Raw genomic sequence first — 26,931 nt, 5'->3', positions numbered from 1 at the left:
ATTAAAACAAAATACATGTGATGGATCTAATGCCACGTGAACGTGAACGCGCGCGTTGCAGATGGCCTATAAGAAAGCGACGAGGACGCCAGCAGCCAGCAAAAAAATCAGGAAGAGAAGAAGAAAGAAGAAGAAGAAGAAGAAGAAGAAGAAAAATGGTGCTGGTCTTCGAACCCGCCTTCGTCCAAGCCCCCGAGCACCGGCCGAAGCCGATCGTGTCCGAAGCCAGCAAGATCCCCGTCATCGATCTCGCCCCGATCTACCTTCTCGACGGCCGCCTCGAGTCGCCTCTGCCTCCCGAGTTGGAGGATGTAGTGGCGCAGGTGGAGGCGGCGTGCCGCGAGTGGGGGTTCTTCCAGGTGATCAACCACGGGGTCCCACCAGGAGTCGTGGAGCGGGCGTGGGCGGCGGCGAGGGGCTTCTTCGCCCTGCCGCCGGAGGAGCGGAGACGGGTGCGGCGCGACGAGGCGAACCCACTCGGGTACTTCGAGGCGGAGAACACCAAGAATGTACGGGACTGGAAGGAGGTGTTTGACATGGTCGTCTACGAGCCGGCTTTTATCCCGTCTATGTCGGCGGACGGCGAAGATGCCGATGAGCCGATCCAGCTGCGAAACCGGTGGCCTCAATCGCCGCCTGGATTTAGGTAAAATTTCACCTCTATATTCAACAAATTTGGGAGAAAAAACTATTAGCGTTCCTGATCCATATCCAACACTAAACGTAAAAAAGAGAACTTTTGATAATAATGTACAATTAAGAATTTTGGGTTGTTGATGCAGATGAAATCATGAAATATAGAACATTTAATTTTCTTTGGATTCTTGCTTATTTTATAGAATTTATCAACGGATTGAAGCTATACTTTCATCCTTCATGTTTAATGCTTGACATCCTGAAACATTTTACAGTTATCATCGTCTAAACTTGGGCAAATGCTAAGTAAAATTGAAGTTCATAAGCTTAAACAACTTCTTAAAATTGAAGTTCATCGTCAACACTTGGGCAACTTCTCAAAACTTATGGTTGAAGAATTTATTCATGATGGATTATCATTAGTCTCAAAAGTTCAGTCAATAGAAACATCTCAACGTGCTGGATTATCATTAGTCTCAACTGTTTAGTCGATGGAAACAGGCAAATTAAACATACATGAATTATTTGAGTTGGATTAGCATTAGTCTCGAATGTTTAGTTGATGGAAACATGCTGACATAGATTTGGAACTTAGCTCATCATTCTTTTCTGGTGTACTTGGCTTTCCAGGGAAGCATTGGAAGAGTATGCCAAGGCCACAGAGGTGTTAGCTTTCAAGTTGTTGGAACTGATTGCGCTTACCTTGAACCTGCCGGCCAAGAGGCTCAATGGCTTCTTCAAGAATCAGACCACCTTCATGAGGCTCAACTACTATCCACCCTGCCCCTCCCCCGACCTCGCCCTCGGCGTCGGTCGGCACAAGGACGCCAGTGCCCTCACCATCCTGACCCAAGACGATGTCGGTGGGCTTGACGTCAAGAGGCAATCAGACGGCGAGTGGGTTCGCGTTAAGCCTATCCCCGATTCCTTCATCATCAATGTGGGCGACATTGTTCAGGTATGGAGCAATGACAAGTATGAGAGTGCAGAGCACAGGGTTTCGGTGAACACGACGAAAGAGAGATTTTCGATTCCATTCTTCTTCAACCCTGCGCACTATGTGATGGTGAAGCCATTGGATGAGTTGTTGGATGAGAATAACGTGGCCAAGTATGAGGAGTTCAACTGGGGGGAGTTCTTCATGGCAAGGAGTAATAGTAACTTCAAGAAGTCGGATGTGGAAAACATCCAGATATATCATTTCAAGAAGAGCAACTGATGTGTGTGAGCAAATATATATATATATATATATATATATATATATATATATATTGCATATATCTGCAGTGCATGGTGTTGATGAGATATTGTAAGATGAAATAAAATGGTGTTTGATGATGTTGAAAGAATGTGATGTTCAATCGAATCAACTATTGGGTTGTGCTATAACAAATTGCTCTATATATTGTTAGTAAAAATTATTCTAAGTCAAAACTTCTCCTAGTGTCACACGTATTTTTGAGTGCTCAGTGATCATTATACATTATGAACTTGAACATATTGTTAGAGAGTAAAGTAGTAGTTAAAATGTTTAAGAAGCTAGTGAGCTTTTTCTACAAAGGTATGTAGAATGGCTGCAAAGTGTTATGCTAACTTAGAAAAAGTGCATACCAGAAATATATGCCAGTGGATTAATATGCAGTATGTCTTACTCTTCTTCTTTTTTGATATTAGGTAAGTAATATTATGAAAGTGTATAATTGCAGGAAAAGTTTCTGATGTGCTATTGATTTACCTGATATTTTGAATTATCTAGCTATTGTTCACACAGAGTCTAATTGATTTTTTTTTAAAGCATGCATGTGATACATTTATTATGATAACAAATTGAATATTTTGACTCTAAATATTTGTGTCAAAAATGATATCTATAGTGTTTCTGTTCGGATAGAAAAAAAGTTTGTTATAGGTACTTTTTTTTTTATTTAATATTTTTATCGATATTGAATCAATTTTGCTAAAAATTAAAGTAGTTTTAGTTAAAAATTAGAATAGAGTGTTTTTATATTCTCTAAATAAAGAATGATTTTTTAATGATAAAATTTTAATAATAGCTTTTGTTACTTTTCATGTGTGATAAATGAGATAAAATAGAGCCATCCACAAATCTCATTCCTCGTGTCTCTTTATGGTTTTGCTTTTTGTCCACGTAACAGAGAGGACCGAGGCGGTTTCGAGAATAATTCATTGACGTCAGCAAACCTTAAAAGATTTGATCGTCTAACAACAGCTGACAACGAGCAAATAAATATTTAACCAGAAAAAATAATAATAATAACAAATAAATAAGTGGGACTCCACGGAACCACTCAAATAATTTTAACCAATAATAAAGTTTATATTGGTAAAATAAAAATTAAGATAGAAATGTTATTTTGATATTTTTTAAATATAAAAAAATCCTTTTAACAATAAAAATAAATAGAATGTTTTTGATTTTGGGCAAAACTAAAAAAAATGACATCTTTTTTATTTATTATTATCATCCACCTATGTATATTATAATTTTTAAATCATCACTATATTTTATATTATTATAATAGTTACCAAATTATAATTGTTATATAACAGTTATGATTTATAATTATTAATTATATAATTATAACAGTTATGATTTGTAATTACTATAATATAATATTGATTAATATTATTTAAAAATAAATTATTTATATTATAATAGTTATAATTCATGGTTGTGATATGTTAATATGTATTAACTAATATTAATTAAAGATGAAGTGGTGTCTATAGTATAAGAACTATGAGTTATAATTATTTTAATATGTATTGTCTATATTAATCAGAATTAAATTATTATTATAATATAATATTAAATAGTATTAATTAGAGATGAAATATTTATATTATATTGATTAAAATTAAAATATCTATATTATAATAGTAGTCAGGAAAGATCTGGTTTTGAAATGTGTGTATTTAAACTGTTGTGAATTATCAACTATTATAATAATATAAAAAATTAAATTAATTTAAATATATATATATATAGTGATCCTGATACAACGTCTTTGTATAAATAAAAAAATTACTATTACTATTTCAATTAAAAAAATGACTACTCGTTTCTTTCCTACCCACCGCAGCCAACCACCACACATACAGTCGCCGTCATTTGGACCCTACTATGGCCCACTTAAAGGCACTAATCATGGGGGTGGGTAATACAATTGACGTCATGCAGATACGTACGTACATAGCATCGACTGCAAATGTTGAACCGGGACCTGAAACCGTCCACATCCATTTGTCGAGCCCACTTATAAGAAAGCGACGAGGACGCCAGCAGCCAGCAAAAATATCAGGAAGAGAAGAAGAAGAAGAAGAAGAAGAAGAAGAAGGAGAAAAATGGTGCTGGTCTTCGAACCCGCCTTCGTCCAAGCCCCCGAGCACCGGCCGAAGCCGATCGTGTCCGAAGCCAGCGAGATCCCCGTCATCGATCTCGCCCCGATCTACCTTCTCGACGGCCGCCTCGAGTCGCCTCTGCCTCCCGAGTTGGAGGATCTGGTGGCGCAGGTGGAGGCGGCGTGCCGCGAGTGGGGGTTCTTCCAGGTGATCAACCACGGGGTCCCACCAGGAGTCGTGGAGCGGGCGTGGGCGGCGGCGAGGGGCTTCTTCGCCCTGCCGCCGGAGGAGCGGAGCCGGGTGCGGCGCGACGAGGCGAACCCGCTCGGGTACTACGAGGCGGAGAACACCAAGAATGTACGGGACTGGAAGGAGGTGTTTGACATGGTCGTCTACGAGCCCGCTTTTATCCCGTCTATGTCGGCGGACGGCGAAGATGCCGATGAGCCGATCCAGCTGCGAAACCAGTGGCCCCAATCGCCGCCTGGATTTAGGTAAAATTTCACCTCTGTATTCAACAAATTTGGGAGAAAAAACTGTTAGGGTTCCTGATACATATCCAAGACTAAACGGAAAGAGAGAACTTTTGATAAATGCACAATTAAGAATTTTGGGTTGTTGATGCAGATGAAATCATGAAATAGAGAACATTTTCTTTGGATTCTTGCTTATTTTCTAGAATTTATCAACGGATTGAAGCTATACTTCCATCCTTCACGTTTAATGCTTGATATCCTGAAACATTTTACAGTTATCATCGTCTACACTTGGGCAAATGCTAAGTAAAATTGAAGTTCATAAGCTTAAACAATTTGTAGTAATCTTTTTTTATTTTGGTCTTCCTGTGATGCTCTCTCTCATACATGCTCTTTAAACTGCATAGAACTTATGAATTTCCACAATATAGTTGTGTGTTTCCTCTGAACATTACTGAAACAGGGACAACTTCTCAAAACTTATGGTTGAAGAATTTATTCATGATGGATTATCACTAGTCTCAAAAGTTTAGTCGATAGAAACATCTCGATTATCATTAGTCTCGAATGTTTAGTTGATGGAATTAAACATGCTGACATAGATTTGGAACTTAGCTGATAGTAAAACAGCATGCATCATTCTTTTCTGGTGTACTTGGCTTTCCAGGGAAGCGTTGGAAGAGTATGCCAAGGCCACAGAGGTGTTAGCTTTCAAGTTGTTGGAACTGATCGCGCTTACCTTGAACCTGCCGGCCAAGAGGCTGAATGGCTTCTTCAAGAATCAGACCACCTTCATGAGGCTCAACCACTATCCACCCTGCCCCTCCCCTGACCTTGCCCTCGGCGTCGGTCGGCACAAGGACGCCGGTGCCCTCACCATCCTCACCCAAGACGATGTGGGTGGCCTCGACGTCAAGAGGCAATCAGACGGCGAGTGGGTTCGCGTCAAGCCTATCCCCGATTCCTTCATCATCAATGTCGGCGACATTGTTCAGGTATGGAGCAATGACAAGTATGAGAGTGCAGAGCACAGGGTTTCGGTGAACACGACGAGAGAGAGATTTTCGATTCCATTATTTTTCAACCCTGCGCACTATGTGATAGTGAAGCCATTGGATGAGTTGTTGGATGAGAATAACGTGGCCAAGTATGAGGAGTTCAACTGGGGGGAGTTCTTCATGGCAAGGAGTAATAGTAACTTCAAGAAGTTGGATGCGGAAAACATCCAGATATATCATTTCAAGAAGAGCAACTGATGTGAGAATATATATATCTATATATATATATATTGCATATATCTGCAGTGCATGGTGTTGATGAGATATTGTAAGATGAATTAAAATGATGTTTGATGATGTTGAAAGAATATGATGTTCAATCGAATCAACTATTGGGTTGTGCTATAACAAATTGCTCTATTGTTAGTAAAAATTATTCTAAGGCAAAACTTCATCTAGTGTTAGACATATTAATGTTAAATGTCCTTTAAGTATAATAAATATTGAAAGGTTCTTCTCTTTATCGCTCAATGTATCTGTTGCTGTGGTGTAGTGGTTATCACGTTAGTTTTACACACTAAAGGCCCCCAGTTCGATCCTGGGCAGCAACAATTTTTTATAAAGTTTTATTCATTTATAAAAATAATATCTTTATCTGAAAATCTGTAGTGTATTTTATGAAGAAACAAACATCTTCATCATCATGGAGCAGAAAGGCATCTCTCTCCCTTTCTTCCTATAGTTAGTTCTACCATTGTATCATATCATAATTTTATTGTACCTTCATCATCATCTCTCTCTTTCTTATGCTCTGCTCTTTAATCCCAATTCTCTCTACTGTTTTTGATCCCTAAACCATTTGCATAAACCATGGGCATGCAGCTTGTATGTCATCCCTCAAAAGTATTGTACTAGAACTACTACTCATGCTAAAGAAGCCAACCAGTCCAGCTCAGACACCATCCAGCATCCATTTCCTTGTCTTGTTCCTTCCATGATAGTTTGGTCGATCGGATTCTCTTGGTCCTGATCGAGCACAATACGAATACACTTTGCTCCTCATTTCCTCCTCTCTTGGATTATTCCCCAGGCCCAGGCCATTAAGAGAATCTCTAACACTTCACTTTTATGGCTCCACCAAAAACTGCACAGCACTGACAAAGAAAAGCATTTGACAAACCTTTCGCCACTGTACTCCTCCTTCCATTCGATTCCTGTAAGCCCTCATCGATCGACAACGTGCCCAAATTTAAGCATTAACTGTGTGAGTTAGTGGAATTTCCACTAGATTCGCTTTGGCAGCAGCTCTGTTCTGTTCATTCACAGTGATATAACATTTTCAGGAAAGGGACTGCATGCGACTATATATCAACTGTTCTGCAAAAAAGTGAAATCTGCCACCTTAGTGGTTTATACGATCGGCCTCACGATCATTTATGAGGAGATAAATCGAGAAATTATAATTGATCACGACGCAGGAGGATATTACCTAGCTTCATCAGGATTCGAATGATTATATATCAACTGTTGCAGTTTATATATGGAACTTAATTGATTGCAGAATGAGCATGATAATCCCATTGTCTTTGTTTTGTCAAAGGCATCATAATTAATCCCAGCTAGCTCTAGCTCTAGCTCTATAGGTTTATCTCACAGCCATCATCCTTCTAGCTCCATCATAAGGATGACTAGCTTTGGTGATACTTTTTGGAAGCTAGCTAGCTAGCTAGCTCATGAATCCTTTTGAATTTTGATTTGCTTGAGAGAAAAATATTTGGAGTTAAACAATGTGTTTGGGGATTAAAGTTCTCCATTTTTCTAAAAATAAAAAAAAATCTACTACTCTAGTAGTCCCACACAGTCGATCTCACGACCATCTATGAAGAAGTAAATTGAGAAATTACAATTGATCATGACGGAGGAGGATATTGCTCAGCTTCACTGAGATTCGAACTTTTCCCCTCTTCTGCAAGAGGAATTAAAGTTCTCCAATATCATATAAACAATGGTTTCAATATGTCAATTAATTGTGGATAGGAATTTAGATGACAAACAAATACAATATCTCACTTGGTGGGCAAAGTTGTGATTTGAAAATTACCTAGTACCTTGGTAAAATTTGCTTAAATGTTAATTATATCTTATCTTAATCAGCAATATAATTTACTTAATTTTAGATAGGATTATAGATGAATCAAACATTTATGAATAAATTTGATGTTTAATTTGGTAAGAATTTATTTATGTTTCTTTAATACACATAAGATCAATTAAATAAATAAATTTAAATAACTTGTTAAATTAAATAAATAAATTTGAATATATATGTGTTTAAATCGTTAACGTTCATTAAGTGAATACTAATTTTAAATCATATTGATCAATAAAATTTTTATTAACATACTAGATAAATAAGAAAAATTTTAAAATAAATAAACAAATTTATATTATCAAATTTAATAATCAACTAAATAAATTTAAATTATAAAAATTTTAAATAAATAAATAAATTTAAATTTTGATAAGAATTAAATTTGAATCAATTTCACAGCAAAAGGTAGAATTTGCTATCCCAACGGTCTCACACGGTCGATCCTATAATCATCTATAAAAAGGTAAATTGAGAAACTATAGTTGACCACGATGGAGGGGGCATTACTTCGACTTCGTCAAAATTCAATTTTTATCCATTTCAATAATTCTGTTCCGTCATAATTAATTCAATTATGTCTTAAAAATAATCAAATTTGAATCAAGCTGACGTTCATACCAAACAATCAAATCATTTAACTCGTACGGAAAAAATTAAGTTAAATTTAAATAATTATTTTAATAATTTAATTTAAAAAATCAAATCAATTAACTCGTACAGAATATATTAAGTTAATTTTAAATAATTATTTAAATAATTTAATTTAAAAAATCAAATCAATTAACTCATACGTACAGAAGAAATTAAGTTAAATTTAAATAATTATTTTAATAATTTAATTCGATTCCATTCGATTTAATTATTTTATTAAATAAATTTGAATATCATGACATTTAACTTTATTCGGCTCATTTACCGTGAAGGCGACGGTATCTGCTCCAACTTGGTAAACCAGCACTGCCTTAATTACCCTCCACTTCCTCGTTTCAAACTCAATAGTATATCTACAAACTTACGCGTGGGCCCTCGCCATTAGCCAACTGATAAAAAATCAGTGGGTAATCTATTGGGTACAAAAAATGGTGAAAGTGTGAACAAGAATTAGGAAGATTCCGCACTCGTCGAGTCGGAGGCGGTGACTCGACCGCGCCGCGCCGTTACGCGACGATTCGTCGGCTTCGTCGCCTCTCCGGTTCGACCGAACCGGGCCGCCGCTCCAGATCGCCTTGGTTTCTCCTGCATAAACGGGGCACGTCTCCCTCCTCTTTTTCTCTCGCTGGTGTATGCCCTTCTTGTCTTCTCACTGGGGAGCGAGGGATCCGGGACAGAGAAATGGGATCGACGGAGGCAGAGGTCAGATTGGACCTGGATTTATTCACAGCGCGGACCGTGGCGGGTTTCCTGAAAGCGGCGTCGGAGACGGAGAGCGGAGACAACATGGTATCGAGGCTGGAGGAGTCAGTGAGGAGCCTGGAGGAGGAGAGGAGGAAGATCGAGGTTTTCAAGAGGGAGCTTCCTCTGTGCATGCACCTGCTCGACGAAGGTCGGTTGGTTTCTAGGTTTCTTAGACCCAAAAGAGGAATCTTTTTTTATTGATCGTATTTCTTAGCTGGTGTATGTGGTGTCCTAATGTTTCAGTGATCAAGGGGTTGGAGAAGGAGCTTGAGCAATGCAGAGGCGAGAGATATGCGCGTGTGTTCGGAGAATTGATCCCCATTGGGCGAAAATTCGAAGAGGAGGAAAGGAGGGTAAAGCGGGAAAGGGGCGCCGTCGAGACGATGAAGTGGATGAGTTATTCTCAGCACTGGATCGATAACTCCGCCAGAAACGATCGTAGGGATGATGAAATCGAGAAGGTTGAGGTACAAAGGATAATTTTTTCGAGCGTTTTCTTGCAAAAAAAAAAAAAAAAAAAAAAAAAAGGTTCTTTTCTTATTTCTCAAGTTAATCTTCGGACTTGTTCGTCCGCAGGGAAGTGGAGATGATCTTAATCGAAAGAAAAAGGAGAACTTGTTCCTGGAATCGAAGAGATTGAGGTGTGGCGGCGGCGGCGGCGGCGGCGGCGCCTTTGTGCCTTTCAAAGGCCCGTCCACCGTTGCAGCGAACTCCAAGGAGGAGAATCTCGACTTTCCAGAGAAATCCGTTCATGCCTCAGCAACGGATAGAGGGGCTCTTGCTCTCTCCGCCGTCAACGACGGCCACCGTGTAACTGGCTCCGCGTCCAAGGGCGCCAGAAGGACCCCGTTGAAGACGGATGACCACCCTACCAGCTCACAGTCACAACATCAGGCACCGAGAAAAGTGCGGCGGTGCTGGTCACCGGATCTACATCGCTGCTTTCTTTCCGCCCTCAAACAGCTCGGCGGAGTCCAAGGTTGGATGCCGATCTTGCCCTCTCTGAAATCTCAAAATTGTAATCGCTTACCATTTTAGAATGCCAAAACCATGCAAAATTGCATCTTTAGGTAGCTTAATTTCCCAATTATGCCTATGCTAGAAAATCTTTTGGTCATCTTTCAATTTGGTAAAGTAATATAAACTTTGATCTTTAAGAAAATTTTGGCCTTCTATTTGCTGGATAAAATTCAATATTAACTGCAATTTTTTTGATGATCGAACAGTGGCTACTCCTAAGCAGATCAGAGAACTGATGAAGGTGGATGGCCTCACCAATGATGAAGTGAAGAGTCATCTACAGGTCGGTTTGGTCATAAAATTCCTTTCCTGTTTATTCCTTGGATCACTAACAAAAAGAATTCCTTCTTCATTCCAGAAATATAGATTGCATGCAAAGAAAGTATCCACTTCAGATTTAGAGAACCCACCTATTCCAATAGCAGGTGGTGTTCCTGATGCTGAAGAGCAACACAGCAGTTCCTCGCGACCGAGTGTTTCTCAATCTGACTCTCCACAGAGTCCTCTTCAGCTCACTCGGTCTAACACCGCCGGCAATTGTCTTGAGGAAGATGGAAAATCTGAGAGCTATAGCTGGAAATAATGCTATTTACTAGTAAAGATACTGAAGAACTAGGACAGCTCAGGTGCTGTAAAGCTACAAGGCTTTATGTTTACTGTGCAACTTCTGCAAGTTGTGTAGAGAGCTCTCTATTTTTGCTGAAAGAATGTAAGAAAGAGGCTAATGTGATGGATTGTATGACATAGGAGATCTTGATTCATTTGAGTTACTTACACTGGAACTTGCCTGTTCAAGATAAATTTCTGATTTCTGCCAAGTATTGTGGCAGGTGAAGCAATGATTCATTCCAACTACTGAGAAGTATCAAGTCTGGTATCAAAATTCTTCATCCTTTTTACCTTTTAATTTAAATTTTTTTTGCAACATTTTTAAAATTCTCGTCTGTCTTCTTTCATCATGAGTCTGAAACGTACATGCGTTTTTTGTCAACATTCTTCAGGTAGTGCTGAGCAACTTTTTCCTCCAATTAAAACATTGTGCAGTGATTTTTATGATGATGTGAAAAATAGGGGAATCTGTCAGTGCTCACGATTGGTGAAAGGACATCCAGCTTTAAGCCTCTGACACTGGAAATGGAGGAAAACGGAACAAATGAATTCCTCAAGGTAAATCAAAAGAGGAAAATATCTTAGGGAAAAAAAAGTGTAGATGGATAAAGGGGACCAAGTAGTTGCTATGTTTTCTTAGACAACACTAAGGATCTGATGCAGTATGAAAAAAAAAATTGTCACAAAAATTACTATTTTCTTTCTTTAATCTGTATCTCTCTTATAACTTTTTTTATTGTCTCTCATTTGAAGTCAGCCAACACTTGCTAATTTCATACAATATAGTTGATTTTTACAATCTGATTATCCCTAGAATATTAGCAATAAATCTCATACCAAACAGAGTAGGCCTATGAATCTAAAAAGAATGAATAGTAAACAACTTAAGAGGAAGGTAATATAGATGCTACAAATCTCTATCATCTAGAACTCTATTTAGTCAGCTCCTTGGTCAACATTTATTTACAAGTTAACTAATTAGCCATTACCTATTTTACTCACATCATCCATTATTGATGTTGCTCCAAAGTCTCAACCCTATATTATATTTGCATACATAATTTCTAACTTCTTACAACCCACTATCTCTTAAGTCTTCGAATGCCACATCATTTGTGAATCGTGATGATATTGCCCAAAGTGCCATGCTTTAAGTTTCAACTTGCACAAAGGCTTCACCTTCAAGTTTTCATCAATTGTCTAAATGTCTCACATCTAGTTCTTTACTTGTCCAAACCTTTCTAGCTCTAGGCCTTGATCTTCATTTGCTTAAAAAGCCTCTATGTTCTAAGCCTTCTCTAGTTCCATGCTTCTTGTCCTACAATCCACTATAAGACTTTGCTTCATATATTTTTTTTTTAAGTTTTAATTTATGTAATAGTTTTATTAATATTATTATGTGAGCTTGACCAATGAGAGCACAACAATTTATGATTCTCATATAATAATGAAAATTCAAATCTTGGACATTTTTGAATTACCATAGAGTTCAAATCGAATTATATATACTTTTTGAATTTAAGAGTTGATTATTTAAATTATAAAAAAAATCTTATTAATGTTTTAAAAATGCTTTAGTTTTGCTCATAAATATAATAAAATAATAAAGACGTCAAATGCCAGGTAAACGGTTTGACTTGAGGCAGCTTCTTCCAGGAAGTCGCGTAGGCGTAGCGAAGCGCTCAAACAAATATCAAGAAAGAGAGATGAAGGCCACCACCACCTCCACCTCTTCCTCTTTGGCTCTTTCCCCCTTCCCGTCCAATCGTAGGGTTTCGGGCTTCCACCTTTTCCATGGGCGACGCCATCGCCTGCGCACGATCAGGGTTAGGGTTATAAATAGGGCTTCAGCTTCGGCTTCGGCTTCGACCTTTGCGCTCAGGCATCTGCCCCCGTACCATGGTCGCCCCCTCCCGCCGTTGCCATGCCTTGGTGGAACCGTAAGAGCTCCGGCTCGCCCTCCTCATCCTCCTCCTCGCCATCGTCCGCCGCCTCCTCTCCCGGATCCGCCCGCAGCCGCTCCAGGGATCTTCACTTCTGGACCCGCCGTGGAGACTCCCAGCGCCGCCTCACCCGCCTCCCCGAACTCGATCGTCTCGCTGAAATCGATGTGGGAGGGCGTTCCTTCGACTCCGCCAACGCCGACCCGAGATCGGGGAGCTTGCCCACCGCTTCGCGCTCCTCCACTGGCAACCTCGACAGCATCCCTGGTCGGACTGTGTCGGCCCCTGTGCTGCTACCGCGTCCTCTCCCTTTGCCTGATTCGGCGACGCCGGCAGCTGCATCGCCTCGTCGGGATCCTACACAGGTACCTGCTTCGGGGTTTGGGTTCCCGTCGTCTAACTCAGCGTGCTGCCGACTTCCTTCTCCGATAGAGCTTACGAAGAGATTAGAAGGTAATGAAGGGACTCATGTGGCCACAGAAGTTTCCTCTGTCATGGAGCCACCCCGCGACAGGACCTTCCCAGCTGGTGAAGTTGGAAGGTGAGCTTATTTCCGATTCCTTCTCAAACGATCCAATATGTGTCGAATATACTAGCAGCTTCAAACTTCCATAATCAAAGTTGAGTTGGTCTCAACACCTTCAGTATTTAACCAATAGATATCAGGAATATTTATTCCGATAGCATGTTTCAGATGATTTTAACAAGCTGATCTAATAGAGAATCATTTGATACTTGCAAATAGAGTTAGTTAGTTTCTTTTGAATGTTCAATATATAAGAGGTACTATTGTTGTACTAGATTATGTTAATGAGGTATATTTTTCTGCTAACATTTATGTAGTTTGTTAATCTGTATTCCCTCTTCAGCTAGTAGATAATGAGCAGTTCATTCAAATTTGTAATGAGATTCTTCCTTTGATCTTTTTATTATTTTTTTGTAAATGTATTTAATGATGATATAGTAGGGGATCGAATCCAATGACGTAAGAGGATCCATATAACGACTCCACTTAGCAGGATAAAGGCTTGGTTGTTGTTGTGTTATTTATTAGAAGTACTCAATGAGCTATTTTATATTTCTTAGTGTGATGATGGTTTTTCTTATAAAGGCTTACAATTGTTTAATTTTGCATTGAATAGCTAATTCAGCATTTGATGAAAACACCAGCCTTTTGCCAAAGGAATAAAGCAGATAGAAACACACCTATAATAATTGTAGAGATGGATGAAACATAATAAAAAAATAGGGTAAATATTTTTAATACTACTAACAAGAACTATGAGAATGATAATTATGATTACATTGGGGTAACGAAATTTGTATGCCTATTTTGTTCTGCTCTTCATTATGATAACAACGATGTATCACAATACCATAAGAACATTGGTGCAGGAAATACCCGCCTTTCATAAGTGGATCATCCTTGGGTCACAAACTTATTTTAGCAAATTATAAGTATAGCTTATTCTTAAGGTGTCAAGGAATTAAACAGACAGATACACACCTACAATAGTAGTAAAGGTGGATGAAACATATTGAAGAATTGAGTAATTGTTGTTAATATTTTCTAAGAACAACAATGGAAGTGATGATTGTGACTCCAATTGGGGTAAGTAATCTTGTAGCATGCTTATTTCATTCTGTTCTTCATCAATCATAGCTTATTGACGAGTTATCTACCTTACAGCTCTTAAAGATTTATATATTAAGATGCCCATTGCAGCTTTAGCATTTGATGAATAGGTTTAAACCAGCCTTCTGCAATGGGTATAAGGCTGATAGTTACACAACTATAGTAGTTGTAAAGATGGATGAAATATAATGAAGAATAGGGTCATTGCGTCAATTGAAGAACAACTATGAAAACTATAATTGTAACTACATTGAGGTAAGTAATCTCAATATTCATATTTTGTTCTGCTCTTCGTTATGAAAGTGATGTATTGCAGTACCTTGAGGTCATTGCTGTTGGAAAGTCCTACCATTCATAAATGGATCATCCTTGCGTTATAAATTTATTCAGTAAACATAAGCATAGCTTATTCCTAAGGTGCGTACCTCACAATTTTGAAAGATTTATCTACTACAATGGTCATTGAGAGTAACAATGATGGGGATTGGGAGTAGCTTTGAAACAATTGGAACATAAATCAGTTGTTTTAACTTTTTGTAATGTGTCTGTGGCCCTAAACTAAATCTGTTCTTTTTTAGGTTGAAAATTCATTGGAGATTAACACTCTTTTCCATTTAGCTATTGTTATGATTTCTTCATGCTAATCATTTTGTCACTGTTTCAGCATGTGTTATCTCCTGTTTATGGATTTGTGAGCATAGAAGTTCTCTGTTACATATTTTGCAAGTTGAAGCATCTTTGGATTTGGAAAAACTGCAATTCTTTGGTTTTCCAGTAGTCATGCTATATCATTCCTTAAAAGACTGTGTTTTTTGTTTTTTCTGTAGTGCAATGGCACTGCAAAGCTAAATCTATGGTGGCCCTTTTGGAACTTGGTTTATTTTTTTACTTTTTTCTTGGCAGTAGGTTGCCCCACCATATTTCATCAAGAAATTCAGAACACACGGGCATCTCAAGAAATGGGTTTACTTTTAGACGTCAGAAAAAGCTATCTCAAGATCCAAATTATAATGGAACTGCTGACTTCAGACTCAATATACCTGCTAAAAGTGCTCCAACAAGCGGGTTCTCAAGTCCCGTGCACAGTCCTTTGTATAGTCCTCGAAGATCGAGTAATGTAGATTTTTCTACTTTTAACATTGCAACTCCAGGGCGGCAAGTCTGGTCTTCTCTGGAGATTCCATTCACCGAATTGCTGCCAACTTTCTATCCTGAGAAAATTATTCCAAGTCCTGATCGTTCACCACTTCGCAGTCCAACAGTTAGAAGTCCTGACCCAAGACCCTGGAATCTTAGTGCACCTTCTTCCCCTTTGAACGCAAGGATACTCTCAGATAACTTTGCAGCATCTCATGAGAATGGCAGTAACGTTAATGGACACCCACTTCCTCTTCCTCCTGGAGCTATATCTCCTTCACATTCAGGGTTCTCTCATCAGAATGGTGTGAAACCTGAGGCATTGAAAAGCCAGTGGCAGAAAGGAAAACTCATTGGTAGTGGCACATTTGGGAACGTTTATGAAGCCACCAACAGGTGTGTATAGTGTCTGTTTGATAGGTGTTTCAAGCCTCATTTTACCATCTTATTGGACTGAAAGTTTCAACAGGCACACAGGAGCTTTATGTGCAATGAAAGAAGTTAATATAATTCCCGGCGATGCCAAATCTGCAGAATGCATAACTCAGTTAGAACAGGTTCGATTTTCATCAATGACAATAGTAACAATGCCTTGTGTTAATTTATGGCATTCCTCAAGTAATCTTTTATCTGCTCGGTTTTGGATTTACAAAGATTACTTTTGAATTTAGCTTGATTATTTTCAGAACTTAGATCATTGATGCAAAGTTGAAACCTCTAACCTTCAATCCTAAGTGTCAAAATTGGCAACTTATTGCATTCAAGAGGCCAATAATTATTTTAATTATTACTTTTCTGTTTTTTGTGTTTTAAATTACTCTTTTTCTTGGTATGCAGGAAATAAAGTTTCTTAGCCAGTTTGAGCATCCAAATATTGTCCAATATTATGGGAGTGAAACAGTAAGTTCCTTTTTGGGGCTAGCATTTGTACTTGCGCTAGTGTCTGAAACTTGTTCTGTTCATTACATTTTTTACTTCTTTTCATGCAGATTGATGATCAGTTTTACATATATCTAGAGTATGTCCATCCTGGCTCAATTAGTAAATATGTTCACCAACACTGTGGATCTATGACAGAATCAGTGGTCCGCAATTTCACTCGTCATATTCTCAAAGGGCTGGCCTACTTGCATAGTATGAATATAATGCACAGGTCCGTATCCTTATAGTTACTGTGAACTCCTTGCACTTCTATGGTATTGCATGCTGTTGTATCTCCACTCATTTCCCTTCAACAGTTGACATTCTATATTCAAACTGCAATTTGAGAATAATTTTATAAAGTAGCATATATAAACGCATTCCTAGGGAGCAAATCCTTCTACGATATGCATAGGTGAACACTCACTTGATATTTCCTTTAACCATGATGAAGTACAATGGTTATTTCTCTAAATTCTACATGGTATTAGAGCACCCTTTTTGGGGTTACAGAGGCATTTCCCTTAGGCTGAGATCATACGACCTCCCTTGTGGAGTCTTCTCAACTGCACTTCCATTTGTTGCAAACTCTCCTATGTGCATGTGACATGGCTTGCCTCCTCCTTTCGTGCTTTGCTTCATTTGAGTCCTTTTGATCCCACTTTCCTTAATTGATGTTGCTTTTTTTAGCTGTGGCAATGCGGAAACATGTATGCTACTTGTACAATGCTGTTTGAGATTTCTTTTAAGAATTTGCTTTGTTCTATTGGCTTCTAAATTGGTCTGTCCTTTATTACTTTATCTTGCTGGTTTATAGTCAATATTTTTTATTGTCTGATCAGCTTTCATATTTGTTTGTGGAGTAAATTCATGAATTAAGCTTATTCAGATTATTTTAATTGGTTTTATCTTTGTTTGCACAGATATAAGAAAATACAATATATGTGATATATTTGTTCTTTAGCTCTCATCTTCTGAATTGTGTTTCTACTATTACTTATTGACATTTTCCAGCAATAGATGACCCTGCTTAATCTAAAGAATACCAACACATGCAGGGATATCAAAGGAGCAAATTTGCTTGTTGATGTAAATGGTGTTGTCAAGTTGGCCGATTTTGGGATGGCAAAACATGTGTGTTTCTATTCAGTGTTTTTATGTATTTATTTTTCTGGATTTTATTTTCTACCTTGTATCTACTGGAGGATTATGTGCTTCTGTGTTTGTTAACTGTATACATTTTGTTTTTATTTTGTCTCAGTTATGGTTTGTCATATTAGTTTTCCCTATATAGATATGTGTGGCTTGTTTTTATGTTGGTCATTGTCATGGTCTGCCGTTTTTTGAGAGTTTTAGTACGTTATTTGCATCTTCCATTTACCCCTTTGTCCCATGATTTTTTTTCTGTACCTCTTCCTTCTCCATGGCAAAAAATTTCTGTATTGTGCTTTCACTGACTTGACATGTCATGTCAGTGAAACAATGCTTGTGTAAGTCCATGTAGGCAATTCTAACTGTCAAATTAAAGTTGGATCATAATTGAAATAAAACTGAGAAATTTATGTAGAAGTTTACATTGTATATATACAACAATTAACTCTACAGACAATTTACCAGATTACATTGTTCGTTGCAGACTGATTATCTCAAGGAAATCACAAAATCTACACTGCTCATTGACCCTTCAAGGGTTGGTAGATGTTGAAATTTTGCTTCTTGTTTCTAAATTTTTTTATCACCCATTCTGGAGATTTTCAACATAATGGTGATAACTCTTAGATGACTCAAATCTTTTTCTTTTTATTATTAATCTGAGGTGCTTCCCATTCATATAACTTCAAAAAACTAGGCTTAGCTAGGGTGATGTGACACTACTAACAAAATTTTATGGGGAGAACAAACCAGAGAAATTCAATTAAATTGAAAAAGATGACTTCATGTTTGCAGGATTAATTCATCTACAACATTACTTCTAAAGACATGCAGAGAATCAATTTTTCTCATTATTGGCAAGTTGCTATTAAGAAAACCAACTCAACATTCTTATGAACTCTATGATAGTGAATAGTTATAGGACAGATCTAGAAGATCTTAACCAGTTTGCCAATTCTCAAATGGGCATCTTGCATGATATTTATTCTGTTCAATTTCATCTTTTTTTTTATTTCTTGGGTAATATAAATGAGATATAATCAATCATCTAAGTCATGGCCAACATGCCAATCAATTTTTGCTCAAAACAATAGGAGGTTCTATGAAGGCTATTTCACTAGATCTTATAAAGTCAAATCATTAAGGAATGTATGATTTAGTTATCAAGAGGTTTCTATAAGGTTAAGTCTCATGGCTCAATCAATGATTCTTTATCCTTAAGAACAGGATAACTTGGTGACACTAACATTTGTGTTCTGGTCTGAAAATGTTTTTTAGACTATCACATATTTAGAGTTATGTGAAACAATTAACCATTCTTTGTATTTAAGTGAAGTTGGGGCTTTGGATGTTCTCTTTCAAGTAGTTGCCACTTTTGGATGATTTACTTTTTTTTCAACTTAAGATCATGGCTTTTTAGATTTTATATTATTGACTCTCTACTACCACTTTATTATTAGTTTTACGATAGTATTCAATTTCTGTAGGTCTATGATAGACTTTGTATGGTGAAGATAATCTACCTTTTATTTGAATTTCTAACCCAAGTAAATTAATGAATCGAACAAAGGTCGACCTAGATTATTCCTTGATATCGTAGTACCTAATGTCTAAGTAAGTTTTTAAATATTTTGCTACACCTAGGTTTGATGGTTTAAATTTATCTATTTCTAATATGGTTCATGGGAAAAGTGTTTAGGTGAAGATTTTTCTTTAAGCGTGTCTTATTTTTGGCCTATGTGTGTGAGTGTTGTATAGAGTTAGATTTCTTAGAGGCTCTAATGAGTTTGTTGTTATATCATACTATTCAAAATAGTTCTTTATCTCAATTAACTTATGTGAAATGCATTATGGCTCGATTGTCCATCAAAATTAGCGGCATCTACCTTACCATATCTCGTTCCTAATGTGCACATCCTCATGTATCTAGTAGCAATAAAATAGTGTTTGATCTTAGTGCATTGATAAGTAATTATGCTTATAAAGTAATACAGGAAACTAGTGATATTTTTTGAAAGAATGAAACACTTTTGGGAGCGGTTTTAGAAATTCGGCTCTAATATAAATTGATGTAGCATGAGAGATAAGTAATTTTACACCAAAGAAATCTAGACTAACAAAGTGAACTCAAATTTTATTAGCTAAAAGAAAAACTAATAAAGTGATTAGGGTCTCTTTTGAAGGACCAACACGGGCCTTCTTTAAAAATTAGACAAGAAGTAATTTATTATCTATTACTTGGTAAACAAATACTAATTCCTATAATAATTTATTTTATAAAATTCCTATTTTAAAAATAAAAAATTTCCTATTTTATAAATTCCAAATTAGAACTTTCTAATTTTAAAATAATTGGCATCACATTGTCTTAGATAAAATAACTTTTTTTTAATAAAAACATGAGAAGAGATCCCTTGTTTCTTGATCTCAAGACACCCTAGTCTGATTATTGTTTTATTATATCCAAGAAATATGTAATGCCGAAATGTGCTTCAGGATTTTAGCACTAATCTTGGTTTTCTCTTGCATTCATTCATGTTCTATGTAATTATGTATCTCGGTATGTACATTAATGCCTATGCACCTTGATATCCAGTGTAGATACTTGCAAATAAATCTTTTGTGTAAGTGTTGTTCAATGTTCTTTGTTTGTTTGCATGTCTTTTGCTTATGTAGATGTGGCTAACATTTCCTTTTTTGTCCTGTTGAGCAGTTGAGTGGTGCAGCAGGGGCTCTTTCATTAAAAGGATCACCATATTGGATGGCTCCAGAGGTAATTTTAATGATTGTGATAATTTCCTGTTGGTTTTGTTATTGACTTTGATATTTTTGTCTTTCTTTTTTACTAGATAAAACGAGATAGTGAATATGAAATAATTTCTGTTAGTTGGTTTCTGCTCTGTGTAAGAATCAAAATTTAATGGATTCTTTTTTTTTTTTTTTTTTTGCTTGGTGCACTTAAACAATAGGGTTTCAGCTATTCTTGATGATCCATCTATATTAATAAATCGATACAAATTTATTTAGCAGAGTGATCATATTGACTTCGACATGATTTAATATCTTACCATCTGGTTGTTTGGTAAACCTAACTTTTAGCTTACAGTTGCCAGCATTCTAATGCAAATTAGGAATTTAATTTTTATAAGTTTTTAAATATCTGAGAGTTTGTTTTTGTAGGCTTTCCTCTTTAAGAAACTTAAGTGTTCAAAAATGTCTCCATGTCAAAAACTCTCCAAGCTGATAATTGTTTTTAAAGGAAATCTTTCAAAAGCAGTAGCAATACAGCAAAATAATCAACAAAGGCCAACTTTTTCCACAACCTCCAAGGAAACCGCTCAATCTAAAGATAGAAGCTCAAATACTAACCAATCTCAATTTCCCATCTGAAAGTACCGAGATTCTACGAACAAAGAAAACAGAAATTGGGCAGGCTAAACTACCTGAAGCATGAGCTTCTGGAAAGCCTTCTCGGCCTCATTCTCCAATGTGTTAGCTAAAGCCTCTGTGTCCTGCAGTGCTTTTCCAAACCTCCAGCCATCAATGCAGCGCAATGCACCTTACTGGTTCACCTCGTCCCATCTTTGCTTCGCCTGATCTTACTCCTGATCAGGGACATCAACATGGATACAAGCATTCCCATTCCCATTCCATTGCCATCTTCAAGCACTCAATTACCCAGAAAATACAACAAAAATTGGAAAGCTTTCTCTTCTCTGATTGAAATTTTCCATGGCTTCCAATAGTTTTAGGATTATAGGGGAAGCTTTTGGTAAAAATTTAATTTAATTTGGTTTTTTGCTAATTTGTAATTTGATTTATTTCCTAGCTTGGTTGAATCCTATTATTATAAAATTTTTGAGTGAGGTCTGATCTGCTTGTCTTGCATCACATTTATGTATCCTAAGGCTCTGTATGCTTGGAAAGAAAAAACTAGGAAGCTAGATACAAGGAGAAGATAGGTAGTCGATGAGGAAGAAACCTTATTTTTTTTCAACCTCATGTTGTTTACTGGGGAATAATGACAAAGGGATCTTTGAGAATTTTGCATAATTATGTTCTCATTATCTATTTTCAGATTTCTATATTCTCTAAGAAATAGGCAGCCAAACCTTTTTTCTTATTCAAGTTTACCAATCATACTTCGACCCGTACAATTTCATAAGGTTTTTAGTACTGGTAGCCTTCTGATCAACTCCTGTATTTGATATTTGTTTACAAGTTAAGCTGTATGTTATCTTTCCTTTTCAACTACAAATTCTTGTGGAACGCCAATGAAAAAATTCTGAAGTTTTATAGGACTTCTTATTTTTTTGGGCCCTTCATTTTACCACCTGAGAATTTGCAACCTTTAACTGAGTACTCATCTTTTCTCACCAAATGTTTTTACCTGTTTTAAATGCGGCTATTCCTTTTTCTGTTTATTTTACACCCATTTGACATGGGACTATATTTGTTTCTGTAGCATTTATCAACCCTGTTATGAAACCAGGTAATTCCTTGTTTTCTTTTTCTTATGAAAGCAATTCAAAAATATTGTTTCAAAATTGATCTAGACATAAAATTTCAATTTACATGCTCTCAACTACTTGACTAATTATCCTATGTTTGCATGCTCACTTAATATACATCAATTTTAATTCTGTAACCTATTTCCTCTATTTAGGTTATGCAAGCATCGATGAACAAGGATATTGGCTATGATTTTGCTGTTGATATTTGGAGTTTGGGATGCACTATTATTGAGATGTTTACAGGAAAACAGCCTTGGTGTGGTTTAGAAGGGGTAGTTTTTCTTGTACACTGCTAGTTATTTGTGGTTAGATGCTCTATTTTTCTTTGTTTTTAGATTTATAACTTTATGAATTTCACCAGTCAAATCATCATATATAAGCTTGCAAATGCTTGTAAAGATAATTTGGACTCAATATACAGATTCAATCAACAGTTTCTTATTGGTTTTTGGTTCTTGATAATTCTTCCTATTTAATTTTTTTATATAGACAACCCTGATTAACATGACTTTTGTACCTTGGACTTCCTTTTCCCATAAATGATCACTATGAAATTGATTTTTTTTCTGGTGTTCATATTTGATAGGGCATATAATAACAAGCAAATTTACGGTTGGAATTGCAAACATATATATTGAACAGCATAATGAACGTGTTCAAGGATCTAATAATCACAAGTGGCTAGTTTAAATCATTTTGTTAACTATCTCAGGCCATTTCCTGAACTCGGCACTACTTCCAGATTGCTAGTTTTGCCCATGATATTTACATTATTTCATTGAAAATTGCATCAAATGTGACAAGGGTAGTAGACAAGGGAGTAAAACCAACAATTTAGTTTTCCATGGTGACTCCTCTCTGGCTTTGTCAATATATGTGAGGTCGAGTAGGAACCCATGTTGGTTAATATGAAATGCTAGACCAAGGAGCCAATATGCAGTACCTTCAATGCATCAAGCTGTCTTGAATACTTCTTGACTCTTCTTATTATTGGACTTCTTCAAAATCGAAGAAGTCATTTTTGATTGTCAAAAACTCGACAAAGTGACAAAATGGAGCCCGTTTCTTCTGTCATAGGTCTGAATTCTAGTATGATTGGGTTTATGGCCTCCCTTTCTTGCTATAAATCTTATCCTAGTTTTTCACTATATAGTCTCTTTCAGTCTGTTGTTTTAGGATTGGCAACTGGCATTAGGAGAACAGGCTATACCTCAGAAAAGTATTGCATTCATTATATTGTTTTCTATACCATGACAATTTTGCTTCATGTCTTTTCACATCCTCCATTCCATCTCGGTTAGATTAGGCAACCAGAAGGGCAAACTTTTTTCGTTTTTCTAGAGAATGAGATCAGTGTCTATAGGATTGGTAATTCCTATTTCCTACCATTCCTTGTTCATGTCATAGTACATGGGAAAACAGCAATTGTAATGTTCTAAACATGTTTCCGTCAGCTGTGAATGTCCTATTTACAGCAAGTTTTCAATTGTGACTTCCTTTATAGCTCAGAGGTGAAACTGATGAAACATGTGAATAATTCAGATAGATATATGAACATACATTTCTAAAAGTTTGGATATGTTGGACCTGATTCACACGAAGATATTAAAGATGTATTGTTACTAGGACGAGTAGCCATATGAACCCAAGAGGAATTCCTTGACTCTTTTATGACTGTCATGTCCTTCTTAGGTTATGTAAAATTTTGTGACATTGTGGTTGGGTGGGTTCATCATCTCTTTCTGGATTACTGTTAGGAAGTTTAAATATCCATAACAACAATATTTCGAAGATGAGAATGCTGTGATGTTGCTAGAAAGATGAAGCAAAAACCAACAAAAAAATAGTCCTGGAATAATCAGATGAAGGTTCATTAGGCAATAAAAATGAGAGAAAATGCTTAGGATGATGTGGATATATTTAAAGACGATCAATAAATTTTATACACGAGTTTAAAACTATTAAAATTTAAGGTGTAAGGGTTGTGGGATAAAAGGGGATCAAAGAAAATCTAGTCGACATAAATAACCGATTAAGGTATCTGATACTAATATGTCTTTGCATCAAGTTCACTCAGGATTTGTTACAAGTAAGACCTAGCTGATTGAATTAGTACGGTATAATGGCATTTAAAAGTAAAAACATTGGAAGTTGATTACAATCCCAGTGGATATTCCAGTTCTGATTGGTGAACTCTGAATATCGGGCGCTCAACAAACATGCTTCTTTCAGTTGCAGTGGTTGTAATTGTGAAGTCTGATACTTCTCAAACGCTTGATGGTTAGATAACTATGTTCTTCTGGAATTGAAAAATCATGCCTATATTTATGACTTGATAGATATTCAAATACGGATTTAATATGTTATATTTAGCTATTCTTGGAAAATTACATTCTTTAGGTCGCTGATTGACCTTTTATGGTGTACTTTCACTTGGTTCATGTGACTATGAGTTGGTTATGTTGACAACAGGCTGCAGCTATGTTCAAAGTTTTGCATAAGGACCCACCAATACCTGAATCGTTGTCTGATGAGGGTAAAGACTTCCTGCGATCCTGCTTTCGTAGGAATCCTGCCGAGAGGCCTACTGCCTTGGCGTTGCTTGAATATCCATTCATTCAGTTCTCCCACTACAACTACAATATCCTTGGCAATCCCGAAGGTATTCCAGGGAGTAAAACAATTGTAAGTCATGGTGTTATTCAACCAACTCTACAAATAATCTTTGTTTTATCATTTCAAATGACATAAAAGTCTCATATCATTATGGCAGGAAAACACTGCCTGCCCAAGAGAGAAAAGTAAATCACGAAGTGAGCTGTGTGTTAAAGGAAAAAATTCATGCAATGGGTAAGCATGCAGTTTGCTTAATATAGGACTGTTCAAACTTGTTTCCTTTCAAGTGTTACAATAATATTTTCCTCTTCAGGGAAAACTATCACTCTCATCTAGAAACTTTTGAGACAGCAGCTTCTCCTGTACCACAATCTGCTTCTGAGATCAGTCCTAGCATGTCGTCACCACAGCCGATGCATCTTAGATTGAGTTCGGCTAGCGATCCTGTGAATACTCTAAATGGTGTGCTATTGGATACAGGAAATTTGCAGTTGTATGCATTACCCAAGCCACATGAGAAGGTTCACTAGAATGCCTTATGAAGAAAAACTTACTGAACAAATCCAAATGAAGAAAAATATTGCTCAACTCGTGGTTGGGATCGTTCAACAGCACAACCATTAGTCCTTCATTTTCCATGCTCTTTTTTCATCTGAGGTTAATTATCATCAACCAGGATGTTACATTTTCTGTTTCTTTTTTGATTTCATGACCTACAGATTCTCAGAATTAGCTGGCTTCATTCCGCTGATAATAGTCTGGGAAACAAAGGCTGGATGCCGTAATTTGCTCCTGTTGTATTGTATCACGTCGTCAAGGGGTACAAGTTACGTCCAGTCCCAACTGTAGAAGTTTGTAGAATATTGTAAGAACAAAGAGCAGATGTGAATGTAATATATTTTAGTCTGCAGCATTTAGTAGGAATTGATTGTGATATCCACAACGAAGGCTCCATGAATAACAGAGTCTGTGCTATGCTTCCTTAACAGTAACATTACTCACCTTGCACTGTTATATGCATGTGAAATTGCCTCTGTTTACCTAGCTCAGATAATGATTTATAACTGCTTTTATATTGCAGTAGTTGGCCATTTGATTGCATGCATGTGTATTCCTCACTGAGCAGTGTTTTCGTGGCCTATTTCATGCTTTGCTTTACTTGGTTTGTATCGTCTACGTTAAATGCTATTAATATGAAGCATTTAAGTTGCGTTTTACGATAGGCCATTCTAGTGCAGTTTAGCTTGTGAATATAGCAGATGCAATCAAACATCAGATACGTTTATTTGTTAGAGAATATTATTTGTAGTTTAATCAATTTTTTCTAGTCGATTCAAATTATTATCGTTGTGATTCTTATCCTGCAATGCTAATTCTTGAGTTAATTCAAGATCGTTTTAGTCACTCAATTTGATGACTTATTTTTAATAGCAAATTGTTTAATCAAAATGAAATAGAATTCTTTTTTTCTCGAGTAGAGTAGAATGTATTCATATTAACTATCAAATTGACTCTACTATTCAATCAACTGATCTACACCTTTAAATTCTAATCGATTGCTTTTTTCAAGAATCTTGACTTGACTCGATCAAGCTCATTCACTAACTACAATCCAAAAATACTTTTTTATTCATTTTTAGTTAACAGGCATTCAACTTTTAGAATAGATTAATCTTGAGAATGATTATCTAATTTTATGAAAATTTTTCATCAGTTAAAATAAATTCGAAAACGTTCACAATGGACGGTCCAACAGTCATACTTCCTTAAGCTCAATCTTCCATTGGAGAATTCACAATGACTCACTTTTCTTCATTTGCCAAAAGATCCCGCCTTCTCATTTTCTTTGCCTTCCCATAACGCCTCACTTCTAGACCTTCCTTTGCAATAGGACTCGCTTCTAGGTCTAACACAGATTAATCTTTATCTTCTAATTACCTCTTGAGGTTTTCAATTTGCCAACATGACTTTTTCATCAGTTACATATCGAATCAACCAAGAAGCTTAAACTTTTTAAAACCTCACCATCTACCCTTATAGTTACTTGTCAAATTCCTACACTTGCATACTTCCAAACACATCAAAATAATAAGAAAAACTGAAAGAAAAAAATATTAATCACATCAAAACTATCTAATTGAACTTTACTTAAACACCAACAATGTTCTCACTGCATTTGTCAAGATGGAAGCTCCACGTGCTACAATCAAGCTTCAAGACAAAGTCAATTAACTAAAAATGATCCACAATAGAATTATCCCTACACAAGTCTAAGACGATGCCATTAGTTTGAAACATTTTAAGTTGTGAAACATCAAAACAAAACAATTAAAACCTAGTCACAAGAAACCAACTTAAGAAGC

General features: G+C 36.6%; 4 protein-coding genes and 1 non-coding gene across 6 annotated transcripts; all 5 read left to right on the top strand.

Moving 5' to 3' along the window:
- Positions 1-116: 116 nt before the first annotated feature.
- Positions 117-1,985, top strand: LOC141827800 (protein LATERAL BRANCHING OXIDOREDUCTASE 1-like). Its single transcript, XM_074715128.1, has 2 exons — positions 117-646; positions 1,267-1,985. Exons 1-2 carry the CDS (start codon positions 156-158, stop codon positions 1,853-1,855), a joined length of 1,080 nt encoding a protein of 359 aa, XP_074571229.1. The 5' UTR covers positions 117-155; the 3' UTR covers positions 1,856-1,985.
- Positions 1,986-3,964: 1,979 nt separating this feature from the next.
- LOC141827443 (protein LATERAL BRANCHING OXIDOREDUCTASE 1-like) lies at positions 3,965-5,857 on the top strand. Its single transcript, XM_074714691.1, has 2 exons — positions 3,965-4,493; positions 5,143-5,857. The coding sequence occupies exons 1-2, from the start codon at positions 4,003-4,005 to the stop codon at positions 5,729-5,731; spliced, it is 1,080 nt and encodes a 359-aa protein (XP_074570792.1). The 5' UTR covers positions 3,965-4,002; the 3' UTR covers positions 5,732-5,857.
- A 154-nt stretch (positions 5,858-6,011) lies between these two features.
- TRNAV-UAC (transfer RNA valine (anticodon UAC)) lies at positions 6,012-6,084 on the top strand. Its single transcript has one exon. It is a non-coding gene; the product is annotated as a tRNA-Val (tRNA).
- A 2,825-nt stretch (positions 6,085-8,909) lies between these two features.
- LOC141825932 (transcription factor HHO5-like) lies at positions 8,910-10,822 on the top strand. Its single transcript, XM_074713191.1, has 5 exons — positions 8,910-9,168; positions 9,264-9,487; positions 9,597-9,999; positions 10,247-10,323; positions 10,399-10,822. The coding sequence occupies exons 1-5, from the start codon at positions 8,958-8,960 to the stop codon at positions 10,621-10,623; spliced, it is 1,140 nt and encodes a 379-aa protein (XP_074569292.1). The 5' UTR covers positions 8,910-8,957; the 3' UTR covers positions 10,624-10,822.
- Positions 10,823-12,367: 1,545 nt separating this feature from the next.
- LOC141825931 (mitogen-activated protein kinase kinase kinase 5-like) lies at positions 12,368-25,554 on the top strand. 2 transcript variants are annotated; one of them, XM_074713190.1, is made up of 11 exons: positions 12,368-13,133; positions 15,135-15,761; positions 15,835-15,922; positions 16,203-16,265; positions 16,355-16,518; positions 17,345-17,420; positions 20,152-20,211; positions 22,105-22,224; positions 24,425-24,637; positions 24,726-24,802; positions 24,882-25,554. In XM_074713190.1, the coding sequence occupies exons 1-11, from the start codon at positions 12,574-12,576 to the stop codon at positions 25,096-25,098; spliced, it is 2,265 nt and encodes a 754-aa protein (XP_074569291.1). In that variant the 5' UTR covers positions 12,368-12,573; the 3' UTR covers positions 25,099-25,554. The 2 variants fall into 2 exon arrangements, with proteins under 2 accessions (XP_074569291.1, XP_074569290.1); XM_074713189.1 differs by having other exon boundaries at positions 15,132-15,761.
- Positions 25,555-26,931: the final 1,377 nt, after the last annotated feature.

This window comes from Curcuma longa, chromosome 4 (genome assembly GCF_044706935.1).
Source record: "Curcuma longa cultivar G26 ecotype Majalengka, Jawa Barat chromosome 4, ITB_CL_G26_1.1, whole genome shotgun sequence".
Taxonomy (NCBI): Eukaryota; Viridiplantae; Streptophyta; class Magnoliopsida; order Zingiberales; family Zingiberaceae; genus Curcuma; species Curcuma longa.
This window is presented reverse-complemented; position numbering and strand designations above follow the sequence as displayed.